Source organism: Urocampus carinirostris, chromosome 2, assembly GCF_059441175.1.
Source record: "Urocampus carinirostris isolate Australia breed hairy pipefish chromosome 2, RoL_Ucar_1.0, whole genome shotgun sequence".
Classification (NCBI taxonomy): Eukaryota; Metazoa; Chordata; class Actinopteri; order Syngnathiformes; family Syngnathidae; genus Urocampus; species Urocampus carinirostris.
In genome coordinates, this window is record NC_142350.1 from 62,469,551 (window position 1) to 62,484,701 (window position 15,151).

General features: G+C 38.8%; 1 protein-coding gene across 1 annotated transcript; it reads right to left on the reverse strand.

Annotated features, from left to right (window-relative positions):
- Nucleotides 1–4,927: 4,927 nt before the first annotated feature.
- On the reverse strand, nucleotides 4,928–13,815 carry LOC148372886 (uncharacterized). The gene is made up of 2 exons (XM_088327457.1): nucleotides 13,725–13,815; nucleotides 4,928–6,656 (listed from the first exon to the last, which is right to left on the reverse strand). Exon 2 carries the CDS (start codon nucleotides 6,622–6,624, stop codon nucleotides 5,695–5,697), a length of 930 nt encoding a protein of 309 aa, XP_088183583.1. The 5' UTR covers nucleotides 6,625–6,656; nucleotides 13,725–13,815; the 3' UTR covers nucleotides 4,928–5,694.
- Nucleotides 13,816–15,151: the final 1,336 nt, after the last annotated feature.

The window sequence follows — 15,151 nt, forward strand, 5'->3', positions numbered from 1 at the left end:
TAATTAAAAATGGACAATAATCTTATAACCCCCCCCCCCCCCCCCTTCAAAGCAGCATTTGCGACTTTCACGCCATACGGGGGCGCTGGGAACACACTGGGGAGCCAAGGGGGCGCCAGCCTGCAAAAGTTTGGGAACCATTGCTCTAAATGGTGTCGGGCGCCCCCAGCCTCCACCTTAATATATTTGTCCAAGCCTGGGTAACTGAAACATTGAGAACGAGGCACGAGCAGTAATGGTATACCTGTAATGTTTAGTTTGGTAGCAATTTAGGATTATTATTATTATATATGTATATATCAGTGTTCATTTTACCTGTGAAAAGTGATGGGTCAAAATCTACGGGTCCCAACAGAGATCTATGGGTCCCCAAAATTTAGTGTTATCGAGGTTGAAATTGCAAATCGGCGACGAATATATAAATAAATATATAAATCTATATATTCATTCAGTTTTAATCATCACACTTAATTGGTAATACAAAGCAGTTATCACCTCAGATTTTTCAGTTCACAAAAATATTGTACATTATACAAAATAAAGTCCGTATTTCGAAATGATTTATGCAATCCAGTTTTTTTGTCACGCTGGGTGCACGCATCACGGAACATGTAGCCTCCATTATCATCCTTCTCATAGCGTCACCAGGAATATAATTGAGTCCATTTAGGCAGAAAAGTCCTTTTCTTGCTAGGAGTATTCTTTTGTTTATCTTTCGTCGAATCGTTCGCTTCAAAACACGTGTTTTTCCTGCCTTCGCGGTCTTCTGAAGAATTTCTCCGCCGTTTTTTCGTGCCGGAATTATTGCCGTTGTTACCACTTTCTGTATTATGTTTCGACTTATTACAGACACTGAAGAAATTACCAATTTTTTTGTTGATTTTTACCTAATACTAACTGCTTTTTCGGACCTTCCCTCGACAACAAGCACCACAACAATGACGTAATCTCGAAGCAACGAGATCGGCCTGCAGAAGAAAACTCGAACCGCGAGACCAAAACAACAATGGCGGATCTGCCTGACGAAAAGTTTGGAGTGCGGTAAATCTTTGTTAAAAAAAAAAAAAGTAATCGGGTAATAATGACAATTTAGTGTCAAAAAAGTTGCGTCCCGGGGACGCACGTTGATTTGAGACTATGCGTCCCCAGCAAAAATGACGCGTCTAGGACGCAGGGACGCGGGCAAACGAGAACACTGATATATGTATGTACATGTATGTTTAGGTATGTGTGTATATGTATGGAGATGTATACATATGTCGATATATTTATGTTTTCCTTTTTGTTTCGTTTAGATTTTTTTGTTTTTTGGTATTTCAGAGGCTTGCACGTTTGGGGAGGTTGCTGCTTTATGAATATTGAGTATATTGTATAATTGTGAATATCACAAGTGTTTATTATCTATTTTTTGCAATGGGGAGAAAAACAAAACTATGTTCGACTGCCTGTTATCAGTGTCTGAAATAACGTCTGCCTGGGGCGTGCATCTTTTACGTCGGGCGTACAACTTACACAACGACGACTTTTCAAGAAAGAAAAAAAAATCTTTCGTTTTTATTTATTTATTTATTTTTCCAAGTCAAACGTTTGCTTTATTCCGATTTAGAAATCTTTGTTCGATTTCGAAATTTCGATTCGTTTGGCAATTTGCATACTTGGCAGCCGATCAGAAGCCTGCATTGAGTAATTTCGTGCTTCCGGACTTTCCCTAGCGTTATAAGGTCGTGCATTTGCATATCATTTTCCAAAGTAGACAGAGAACACAAGAACAATGGTGAGGAATCAGGCCAAAACCTCAGCCCTGGAAGAAAGATTCAAAAGAAGCTAACAAAATTGATGACGCTACGAAACGTAAACGTACATTAAAAGCATCGTGGAAAGAGGAGTTCACGTGGCTTGTAGCAGATGACGCAACGCAAACATTGCATGAATGAAGATGAGTAAATACAGGTACATACTGATGGCTGAATGTTATTTTTTTTTTGCGATGAGTCGTCTTATCGTGTTTCAAGTTGTGAAAAGTTGGGGAGGCAACTTTATGGCTGGGCAGGCAACTTCAAGAGTTGTCTGCCCTGGTGTCCGCTAACTTTTTATCATGATTTATAGACACTGCTGTTATGTTGAATGATTTTGTCTTTCAATAAAAAAAATAAAAATAATATAAAAAGACTTCCTGTTTTTTTTTTTTTTAATTGTGTCGTCTTCCTGTCAATGTGTAAAGCTGAAGATTATAGAGATCAAGGCGTCGCTCGCTAAAGCGTCCGACTGGTTTGGCCGCCTGAGCAGAGGGAAACTAGCTTGAAACTTGGTCTAGTATTATGTTGACAAGACTAGGGTGCACACTCACTTGTCTCCAGATCAATCGAAGACGATGTGCAAACGGGTTGGCATCAAAACAAAGAACATACAAACCCAAAAAATGGAGTAGCGATAACAAAATTCCACAAAAGTTCTCCTGAGTCGAGGATGATCTTGTCATTCTTTTAGTGAAAAATACTATATACAGGTTTGCAATCAGGATTTTGTGGAGTACATTCATCAGATAATACAACACATACACATTTCTAGTCATTTAAATATTCACAAGCAAAGGTTGGCCACCAAAACGAGGTCAATGCGAAGCTAGCTAGCATGCTAAACCTGAACATCCTGATCAGATGGGAATCTCCCTTTTCCTTGAAAGTGTACAGTCCATTCTGTAAAGCTCATTTGTTTTGCTAGTGTGTTTGTGCATTTTACCTTTAGATGCAGTTGAATATTTCCATTTATTAGTGTTTTATAAGGAACTGTATATACTATATGACTGTATTTAGCATTTCTTCTTTAGCAAACCAGATAGTCCTGAGCTCTGCTGCAAGTTCTCCAACTCCAATAATAGTCCTTATTCACAGAATGAAGACTATTATTTATAACATGCCTCTAAGCCAAGGATCGGGAACCTTTTTGACTCAAAAAGCTATAGAAGTTTCAGCACATTTTGCTTCACTGTGTGGCGTTTGATAATTTTATCAAATCTATGAAATAATAACAATGCCACAGCCTGTGTCCCATAAGAATATATATAGCACTTAAAATGTGTCTCCCTCCCGCAGGTACTTGTGTAATTGAGTGTTTAGGCTAATTCTATCCCTCATTAAATTTCATGAACAATGGCTTCAAGGTGCAGGCAAAGTTCCTTTGTTAGTAAATGTCACAAAATTCTGCAAACGAGGATACAAACGTATTTACCCTCGTCGCAGACGTCGCAAGGGAGTGCTTGCGCTTTGTGCATAGCTCCGCCCATCCCTATCGCTCACCTAATTGCTCTGGGTGCTTTGCTGGCGTTTTGCAGTGTTTACAGTTTGTTCTGTGGGTTTTCATCAGAAATTGTCCAAACACTGAACACAGATTATTTAACGATCTTCCATGTAAGGGATTCCTCAGCCATGCACAGCTAAAACAGGGTCTGTTGGTGTTACACTTTGACTAAAAATGTGCAGGGAAACTAGATTGTACTATCAATGGATTCAGTGTTGTTTCGGCTTTGCGTGCACTACATTAGGATTGCATTGTCTCAATTTTGTCTCAGAGCGAGATGTACTCATGAAAAGAATCATATATGGGTCGCAAGCCATAGGCTCCCGACCTCTGCTCTAAGCCTAAGGGAAGGGTCAGCTCTTTATAGTGGGTCATTGTGATTTTCTAGGAGATTAGATTTCTAACTGGCATATTTTAGAGGTTGACTGAGCGTATGTTAACCCTAATAGTAACGACATGGTAATATGTTATTTTCAAACTGTATATCATATTGGTAGCCCTTTGCACCAATCAGTTACAAAAAAAAGGAGATCTCAGCTCTAAAAAGGTTGGCTCAAAAGTATATTTCTCTTTTCTGAAAATCACAAGGAATCCTATTTTTTCCTTTTCCAACAATGTTTGGAATTAAGTATTACTGGACGGCAGGAACAAATATATATAATTGTTACTTACAATAAACTAGTATAAAGGAGGCAAACTAAATATTAAAAGGTTCGTGGTCTCCTTATATGTGGATTTTAACTTTTTATGACTGGGTTTAAAAAGTATTCCCCATATCCAACTTTATGATTGAATATTTTAAAATATTTACCAAAAAAATTCACTAATGTACATGCGGCTATATACAGTAATTCGGTTCATAAACAACACTTAGCAGTCGGTCACGATGCATTATTGCATCCTCACACGTTTGGCTTTGAATGAGTGTGCAATTTGAAGCCTGCGCTTGCTTCACAAAGAAAATGCCACCATCCCTGTTTGGCTTCATTTCTCCACTTAAGCAATGACGTCAAACAGTAGTGCTTGCTGTTAAAAAAAGAAAAAAGGAAGATTAAGAGTCACAGTTCTGGTTGGAAGAGGGGTAGAACACTCGGGTAGATTTCCATGGGAATATAGTCGTGTTTTCTTTTTGTTTTGTCATGCTAAATCAACCATAGGGGAGAGGAAAAAAGTGCAAAATCCTGACAGGCTTAAAACTGCACAATGAGAAATACGACGACAACGTAAAAGTAACAATTTTGCTCCTATTTTTCAAACGGCAAGCTGTGCAAACGTAATGGAACACTGAATAACAAGGGAAGGCGTTGGTGGGTACTCGTTTTAGTAAGAAAAAAACAGTTATATTTTAAACAATATGTGCCCTTTTGAGTTTTTCCTTGCCCTCGTGTCGGTTTTAGATCAGGGGATGGTGTATGAATAGTATGTATAGTCTGTAATAGTATCTGGTCTGTGCAGCCCTTTGAGACGTCCTGTGATAAAACATAAAAACATGACTATCTTTTAACTCTTTTTTCACTGGTAAAACATTAAAAAATGATGGTTTATATTTTATATATATTTTTTTATCTTTTCAATAGTTTTCACAAAACCAAAAAACTATTGTTGTGTAATGTTTGTACTGATCTTTTTTTTTTTTATGTTTTTGTGGCTATTTTTTTATATTTCTATTTTTTACAAAAATACTAACCAACGGTTTTGTCTGTCTAAATAATACTTTTAAGAAAATATGAATCATATAAAAAAATTTAAGATTAAGATGTCATTGACTTTGTTTTGGTATATTTTATTTTTGTTCAATAAGATAATACAAATATAAATGATCTTTTGGCAGATAATTTGGGGGATTTTAAGTGTATACGATTCTGACTATACCAGAGATTCTTAAAATAAATTGTGAACCAAGAAAAATGAAATTTAAATGAGAACAATTTTGTGGAACCAGAAAACTTTTTTTTCTCAGTTACTTTATTGGTCGTTTGGCAGAGCAGTATACCTTGAAACCGGTAATACGCCAATGTTTTTTTTACTTAAAAAACTTCTAAGATTATTATTTTATCCGCCAGTAGAAATCTGGGTTCCATTCACATATATTCTGTCTGATCATGAATGTAAAAATATGGTCCTTATTTATATTTAGGGCCATATTTAGTTTTAATTCTATGCGCCTTATAGTTTGGTGTGCCTCATGCAAGAAAAAAAACATCAAAAAACACTAATTCCTGGCGTGCGCCTCATAATCTGGTGCGCCTTATGGTGGGGGAAAACGGTGTGGAACAGGAAAACTGCTCATTTTTCTTCTCAGTTTTCCAAATGGACTATTGGCAGTGCGGTGTACCTTAAAACTGGTAACAGGCCAATTGTTCATACATTTAGGTTCCTGAATGGAAATTAAAAAGATCAGTTTAAGTTCAGGACCGTTGTCAAAGCCTTCCGGGGAGGCGGACGCGTTGTTTGATTCCCGGGCGGCGGCCTCCCGGAGGACACGTTGGGTACGATGACGAAAGCCAGGATCCCGGCCAGCAGGAGCACCACCGTGATGATGATGACGCTAGCCACCGTGACGTAATAGCAACGGTCCGATCGGAAACAGCGGCGGATGCGCCCGCGCACCCGGTTAGGAGGCCGGCCGACATCCACCATGGTGGTAGGCACCGCGCCACCGCTTTCCATGGCGTCCAGGTGCAAAGTGTCAGTGGGTGCCGCCTGGGGCTCGTTGCTCTTTCGCGGGAGGGTGAGGACCCCGACGTTGACGGGGCCGCTCGGAGCGGGGTTCTTGAGGAGGAGCTTACCCTTGCTGCGTTTGAAGCGTATGGACTCGGCGTGGCGCATTTCGGGCGGCAATCTGCCGATGATGTCCTGGTTGTTGCCCAGGCGGGGCAGGTCCTGCCCGTGCGGGATGTCGGTGATCTCTCGGCAAACGGGGCACGATAACGTCTTGAGTTCGGGCGCGCTCACATTAATGCGCGCCAGACACTCCAGGCAAAAAGTGTGGCCGCAGGCGAGCAGTTTGGGCGTTTTGAAGGTGTTGTTATAGGAGCAGAAGCAGATGGCGCACTCGGGTTCTTCGGCGTCGGTCTCCTCGGGCGGGCGGGGTCGTTCGGGCCTGTCGGCGCTCCTGCCGCGCTGCTGGTGTTGGCGACGGTGCCGGTGCTGGTTGTAATCGGCTGCACGGCGCTCTCGCCGTCGCCCGCTTTCGGGGTCTGTGCTTCTGGATCGGCGAACAGTCTGAGGGCGACGGTTCTCCATGCGGGGCTTGACGTTGGGGGGCGGCCGGGCCTCGTTGCTGCGGCTACGATGAACCCGCCGCCTCTCCCGTTCGTCGCTCATGACGCCCTTGGGGGTTTTCTGGTTGCAGGATTCTGTGGACAGACACGCAACCTGTTGACTCAGAACAACTGGCAATGCACGAATGTATTTTGCTTGGAATAATAACAAGTGTTGGTAGTAACACGTAACAAAGGAACAGGGTTGGGTAGGGTTACTTTAAATGCAGATCATTTCATTACTTTCAATTACTTTTGGATTACTCCAATACCAAATATGCTAATAAAAGACAAAAGAAACTAAATATGAATAAAATGACAAAATTTTGTGCAGGCTCGGGGAGTAACGGAACACATGGAACGGCAAAAATGATGTTGGCAAGCTGTTTGGATTTATTTTCATTTTGTTTCTGTCGCATTTTATGTTAGTTTTGCCGGAGATCAAAGCCAGGAGAGAAAGCTTACCACGTGTTGTGAGTCATCATTTTATTCATATTTAGTTTCTTTTGTCCTTTATTAGCATATTCGGTATTAGAGTAATCCAAAAGTAATTGAAAGTAATCAAGTTAAAGTAACCCTACCCAACCCTGCAAAGGAACACGTTACCTTCGTAACCTACTTACTTTTGTCGGTAACGAGTACTGTAACGCGTCATTGATAACGTTTTGTAACTCAACTGTCATTAGAACGTGGCCCGTTACTCCACTACTTCTCAAAGGCAGGCAATAAATGGTAGATGGTCTGCATTTATATAGCGATTTTCAAGTCAATGAAGACCTCCCAAAGCGCTTTACAATGTGCTTCACACTTACCCATTCACACACACACGCTCACACACCAATAGCGGCCATGCAGCCATGCAAGGCGCCGACCTGCTTATTGGGAGCATTAGGGATTCAGTGTCTTGCCCAAGGACACTTCGACATAGAACACGGAGGAGCCGGGAATCAAAAGATTACAATGTCTTCTGTACTTCGACAATTTCTCCTTCTCATTAATAACATCCTGCCGGCATTACAATGCTGAATACAACTTGAAGGTGTTAGCGTGTTCATATCTACCTACAAAATACAACTGAACACAGAGTTCTGGGATGCATAAATTCTCCCTACTGATATTCTTGATCCTGTGCATACTCACATCCAAGCTGTATTTACAACTATAAAAGGCAGAAATCAAGGGTCATACATTCATATTTGGTGTGTGTCAGCAGTAGCGAATGGTAGGCAGCATATGGGGGGAGAAACATGTCTTAAACAGGAGCAAAGAAAACAATGGGGCAAAGCATTTACGGCAAACGAGTCTTTTTATTTATAAAATCATTTTTGCAACACACCATGCCTGGAGAAAAGATGGAAAACGTTTTCAATACTACACAAAAGTGGAGGAGAAAATATTCAAGGGTTTTGGAGACAGAATGCAAAATGGGTATGGAGTGTCTCAGCTAAGTGTTCGTTTACAAACAAACTCTTAAGATTGTACAAGCCAAGAAATTTGAAGGGTTTTTTTCTTTAAAAGGGTGAGGCAGATGTTTTCTTCAATTTTTTTATGATGGGGTTATTTTTGAGCAGTTTTTTTGGTGTGGTCAGCTTCAATGCGAGTATATATGCAAATTTTTTGTAACTAGAGTTACTTTCAGAGTAGCGCACTACTTATGGGGTGTCACTAATCTGGGGGAAACCGATACTTTTCAAATAAAGTAACTAGTAACTGTAACTAATGACTAAGGCCCAATATTTCTATGTATTTTTTTTCCCTTTTTGGTCCAATTTCTGTAGGCCCTATTCCCAATGACTCAAGCATTTTTCTAATAATTTTGCAGTGCTTATGACTGAGTTTTGGTTTGGGGGCTTTGTTTTTGTATTATTTAAGGTTTGCTTCGCTTTAACAACTAAATGATTAGAGGTAAGTTGAAAATATTTGTTAAGCATTTTACTTCAAATTCATAGAACCTGTATTACCCAGACATAGAAAAACACAAAAGAAAAAAATAACCACTTTGATGACGTTATACTGTAGGTCTTTGAAGATGAAAATTAAATGATTGCATAAAAAAAATGGTAAAGTTTCATAAGAACATCTTAATATTAAAACGCTGGGGTAGCAGGAATCAGTTAGTTGTAATCTTTGTCAGAGCAGAAAGGTTGTAACATTTATACCTCAGTAAAAAAAAACACTTGCATAATTGATTGCTTGTTACAGTAATTAACACGAATAATAATTCTAAAAGTGTTGTTGCTCAGCCAAGGTTTTGCAGATTGTGTAAGTTCTACATTTGTGGGCCGGGCTTATACACATATGTCACACCCTGAATAATTACGAGTCCCAACAATAGCACCCGATGACGATGTTAATGTGAAGAATGTCAACAACAAAAAACTTTTCCACCACTTTTTGGAAAAAATAAAAAAGTTATGAAATAACCCTGGTGGTTTCTTGAGTTACTTGCTTATCTTATTTTAATGTATTAAATTATCATGAATCAGTCATCAATAAATCGATCTATTTATCAACCCTGGTCATATCCCTTGAGAGGGGTCACCGACAGCAAGACAAACACATACACAAAAACATTGAAAAGGAAAAAGTAGCAAAAAAAAACACAAAAACCACCAAAACAAGTTGAGCACCCAAGTTGGTCATGCTTTTGTCCCTCCAGATGAATTAGGAAAGGAAGTGAATGGTGGAATGATGAGGTCTGAGAGACTGTGACAGAATTCCTCTCATTCCTCAGCACTTCTTTCCGGACCAGGTCCATATCCACTTGTAAACATCCATACTTCTACACCCCACTTTAATCGCACCCACATAAATCTGGAAGATATCTCTTTCCACTCCACCGGTTTTTCCTTTGCTTTCCCACTCACAAGCACAGCTACTTCTTCTCTTGCATGTCCAATCATAACTCCAGACTTTCTACCATACATACTTCCACGCTGTAATTCACCCTTTTTCCTTTCATCTTTGTTTCACTCAAGGCTCACACATCAACCTTCCAATCTCCTTTTTGTTCCACTCAGTCACTTTACTTCCACATCCTCTCACATTTAGTGACTCTATAACTTGGGTTTGTGAGACCTTTCGGTCTCCTGTCCCCCTTTCTTTGTCTTGCTGTACTCTTAGGGAGTGGAGATGGAGAGGAGAGGATCCCCAGTCCCCTCGAGATTAAGATTTAAAAAAGACTTACTCATTTGTTGATACGAACAAAAGTAACCACTTTCACCAAGAAACCAAGTTATTACATACAGAACTGAAGGATGTAACGTCAACACCACAAAGTTGGTTTTGCAAGAAAAATATGAAATCCAAAAAGGATGCAATGCATATTGCTCAATGTGACCAGGCCTACTCTAAATTTCGGAACAAACGCACACCGCCAATATCCGGCTCATCTCTGAAGAGCAGGATGACGTGTTACACTGAAAAACAACAGTGATCAGATGATGAAGGTGCAGTATGTTAGGTTGACTATTTTCTTCACATATTACCATGTCCCCTTTTCTTAATAATGCAGGTGCTCCTTAATATTTGTTTCTCTGCTATCAACTACTTAAATGTTCGATGTGTCTGTGTTTTGCCATTTTCCATTCACTAATTTTGGAAGATAAAAAGAGAACTTGTCGACCGTCAGCAACCGGCAAGGCAGGAAACTAGCTGGCAGGAGTTGACCAAGTGACACCCAAGCAGTGATGTTGATTCTTCAGTTAGCTTGCAGCTTTTATTTGTTTTTCGGGCTTTACGACATCCACGTCAGCGTCCATGCATGCCTGCGGTGGAAGTGCTGCAGATTACAGACTAAACCTGAATTGGCTCAGCTTGTTTGAACACAACATTCGACCAAATATGCATTTGACCTAAAACAAACCAGCGATGGCGCCGGAGACTCTGAAAACGAATAGCTTCATTTCGAAGCTGTTTTTCTCTTTCAGGTGCTTGAAATTAACATCCCAGTTGAATCTCAAGTGAGAAATCTCTCAACTCAACTTAATTTATAAAGCCATTCAAAACCGCCACAGCCGGTACACAAATAAAACATAGTTAACAAAAAAACCTTCAATAGACCTTAGAATAATGAAAACACTCAAAAAGTAAGAAAAATGATAAAGTAAAAAACAGTACCAAAGTCTAACGTTGGGCCAAAAGCGAAGGAATAAGAATCGGTTTAAAGGCTAATTTAAAAAAATGGACAGTGAGGGAGCCTGTCTGATGTACAAGGGCAAATTTTTTCCAAAGTTTGGGAACAGCAACAGAAAAGGCTCTATCCCCTCTTAGACCGTGGTACCTCCAGCATCAGCTGATCGGCTGACCTGAGGAACCGAGCAGGAGCATGACGGTGAAACAGCTCACTGAGGTAAGGAAGGGCAAGGCCATTTAAATATTTCAAAACAAATAAAATAATCTTAAAATGAACCCTATTATGCACAGGCAGGCAGGAAAGGGAAGCCAGAACCGATCTGCTCCTTTTTTGTGTGCCAGTTAACAGTCGAGCAGCAGCATTTTGGACCATAAGAGCATTGAAGCAGTCCAGCCGAGATGTGATGAAGCCATGAATCATGTTCACACACAAGGGCTTCACTTTTGCTAACTGCCTTAGATGGAAGAAGCTTGACTTTACTACTGCACTTAATTGTGGATCTAGTTCATAATCAGTGTCCATCTTGAAACCCAAGATAAGAACAGTTCATGGGGCCCAAGTCAAAAGGTGGAGGCACACTGGAACCATTGGGACCAAAGACAATCATCTCAGTTTTCTTTTATTAAAGTATAAAATGTTTCAAGCCATCTGGCTCATCAAGACAGGAAAGTAGGTGTTTAATGGAAGGTGCATATTTCTTATTTAATGGCACATATGTCTGACTGTCATCAGCGTAAAATTTAAAACAGATGCCCAGCGGGAGTAAATACAAAAACCAGAGGAGTGGTCCTAGGATTGAGCCCTGTGGAACCCCAAAAGACAGAAGAGCGGGGGAAGATTCTAATTCAGCAAGGCATATGCTCATAGTCCTTCAAGTTAGATAAGACCTAAACCAACACAAAGCGCTACCACAAATGCCCACTGGGTGCTGCAGCCTGGATAATTAAATATTGTGGTTCACCATATTGAAGGTAGCTGTGAGGTCCAGCAGGACTAGATCACACAAGCCGGTAACCAGGAGGATATCATTCATCTGTAAAACACTGTGTCAACTAAGAACAATGGACGGATGATTAAGGAAAGTAGTGTCGTGAGATAAAGGGATTGTCACTGGATTGTCAAGTTTTTCCTGGAACGAAACGGTTTCAAAGAGACTTTGATACAATGCGGAAGGTTAGTATAGTTTTAAATTGTGGAAAGGGTTAGAAGCACATCACGCAACGTGACCGGTGTGATTAGAAATTTTAGTAAACAATATTTTTTCCTATTTCAATTTTTTTTTATCCATTATATTTGTGGAGATCTAATATTAGTATGAGGAGAATTCAAAATATGTATTTTTTTCTGATCATTTTTCTGTACCGTTTTTGTTTGTAATTTTTGATATATGTAATGTTTAGATGGATAATTTAGTGTATTTCCTATTTGTGTTTGTTTTTGGGTCGGTGCCTCTTTTTTTGTTTATTATAATGTATTCTAATACATATTTATGTTTTACTTAAATTTTGTGGCAAACATTACGATTTGATTAAAAATTTGATTTATTTTTCGAAGTTAATGGGGGATATTTTATGTTCCATTATTTTTCTGAAATTTGTGTATTTCCCCATGTATTTTTCTATTATTTTTCCAATATTGTGAATTCGTCAACGGATAATTGTAGTTTATTCTTTTTATATTTGTCACTGTTTTTAGCAAGTACCTTCTTTTATTGTTCTTTAAAATTATTACCTTTTTAATGTACATGTAATTTAAGATTTAATTTGCCAAACATTAGAATTAGATCCAAAATGAGTTTTATTTGTAATATTAATAGATTTTTGTATTACATTTTTCAGGCATTTGTGTTCTTTCCTATATTTTTTGTATTATTTTCCAATATAGTTCATTAGTCATTGAATCATAGTATCATTTATTTCCTTGATACTTGTCTTGAGCAAGAATGTGTCTTTTTTATTTTTTAAAATGAGTGTATGTTTAGTTTATATGTATTTTTGCTTCAATGTAATATTTGCCAAACACTAATGTTGGATTTAACATTAGTTTTATTTTCTTATTTTGATAAGTTTCATTGTCTTAAATGACTTTTAACACATTTGTGCATACAGTATTCCTTTTTCTGTATTTTTCCAATATTGTACATTAGTATCATTTATTTTATTTATACTTGTTACTTTTCCTGTAGCAAGAATGTGTGATTTTTATTATTCTTTAAAATGAGTGTATTCTTAATATGCATGTATTTATCCTTCAATGTAATATTTATCAAACATTAATATTGGACTTTTTGTACATTCGTGTATTTTCCTGTTTTTTTTTCCTCAATATCGTCATTATATAATTGCTTATACTTGATTACTCTTATACTTTGTACTTTTTTTCAGCATGTATATTCATTTATTTGTTTTTACTGCCATAATCCTTTAACTTGCCACATGTTAGGATTCAACCCCCTCATGTTAGCGAATTGTGATCATACAGAAAACTGAGATCATTTTGCTCTTAATATCAAATAAGTAGGTCAGTTTTCCTTGGTATCTACTTACTACCAATATCTGAAACAGTGTGGGTCATTTAATGTTATTGTAATTTTATTATGCTTCGGCCTAAATAATTTCACTTTCTGCAAGAAAGCGATAACATCTGAGAAGTCAACAAGTTTACTGTTGTTTCCAATTCGTGTTTCTAGGCTGACTTGGTATGAACACAAGGCATTTCCAATCCCAAAGTCCATTTATTTGGAAGTGGAAATTTGCACTAAAAGACAAAAATAATCAGAAGTGCACAGAGGAGCTAAGACAGAATAAATAAAACCGCATGGAAGGCAAGTGTAGTCCCACTCTATATTTTAGTACCAAAAAAAAGAGAAGAGACAAAGGTTAAATTAACTAATGCTAAAGGATAAAAAAAACACCCTCTCATCAAATTTGTGGGGATTTATATCAATATAAAACCTGGTCTAGGTATGTGCAAGAGAATATATATAAAAAACAATAGTCTAAAATACAAAAAAATAAGAAAAAACACACCTCAGGAAGAAGTTTCACATCAGGAGCACCATGGGTGCACTTGAAGTTGTAAACCTGGTTTCTGCTTCTTGGTTCATTCCAAGTCTTTTTCTGTTATGTCTTGGATCTCAGTGTGACACACGGTCGCCTTCTCGGGAGCGGCACGCCCCCACCTCCTTCCTGCCTCCAGTCGGACCAGTTGGACCAGCTTCGCCGCGTGCGTTTGCTTCTGCATGGGGGAAAATATCAGCCAGGCCTAAGATTGTAGGCTACTCACAATCAGGGTTGCGTAGGGTTACTTTAACTTGATTACTTTCAATTACTTTTGGATTACTCCCATACCAAATATGCTAATAAAAGACAAAAGAAACTAAATATGAATAAAATGACTGAATTTTGTGCAGGCTTGTGGAGTAACGGAATACATGGAACGGCAAAAATGATGTTGGCAAGCTGTTTGGATTTATTTTCATTTTGTTTCTGTCGCATTCTATGTTAGTTTTGCCGGAGATCAAGGAGATCTGCAATGCACTACTCTCCGGTCTCCCGAAGTCCAGAATCAAGTCTCTTCAGCTAGTACAAAATGCCGCAGCGAGGCTTTTAACTAGGACAAAAAAGTACGATCACATAACACCGATTATGGCTAACCTGCATTGGCTCCCAGTTAGCCAAAGATGTGACTTCAAAGTTCTCTTAGTATTGTACAAAATCATACATGGACTTGCTCCCTCTTATCTTTCAGATCTGATCTGCCACTATGTCCCGGTCCGAAGCCTACGATCTGAGAGTGCTGGTCTTCTGATGATCCCGAGAGCAAAGAAGTCTTCTGCTGGTTCGAGAGCGTTCTCCATCCGGGCACCGGTGCTGTGGAATGCTCTTCCCCCTGAGATTCGATCTGCAACCTCAGTGGAAATGTTTAAATCTAAACTTAAAACTCACTTCTACTCCATTGCATACGAATAACCTACTCCTCTTGTCGGTTGAAAATAGTTTGTGTAATATAGTGTAACAATCTGTGAAGCCCTTTGAGACTCTTCGTGATTTAGGGCTATACAAATAAAAATGACTTGACTTGACTTGACTAGATCAAAGCCAGGAGAGAAAGCTTACCGCGTGTTGTGAGTCCTCATTTTATTCATATTTAGTTTCTTTTGTCTTTTATTAGCCTATTTGGTATTGGAGTAATCCAAAAGTAATTGAAAGTAATCAAGTTAAAGTAACCCTACCCAACCCTGCTCACAATTTACATACCAAGAAAATCTATTGAGATGCCTTGTGTGATCTTCTCTTCTGAATACCCCCAAATGTGCACCATATTTTCTGCACTGTAAGGCAAACCAAACTATAAAGTGCATTTGGACTAAAGTAAGAGCTGCAGGATGTATTTATGTATAGCCATAAGATCTTACACGGTATATTTTAGTCCAATGATTGATCACTCATTAAAT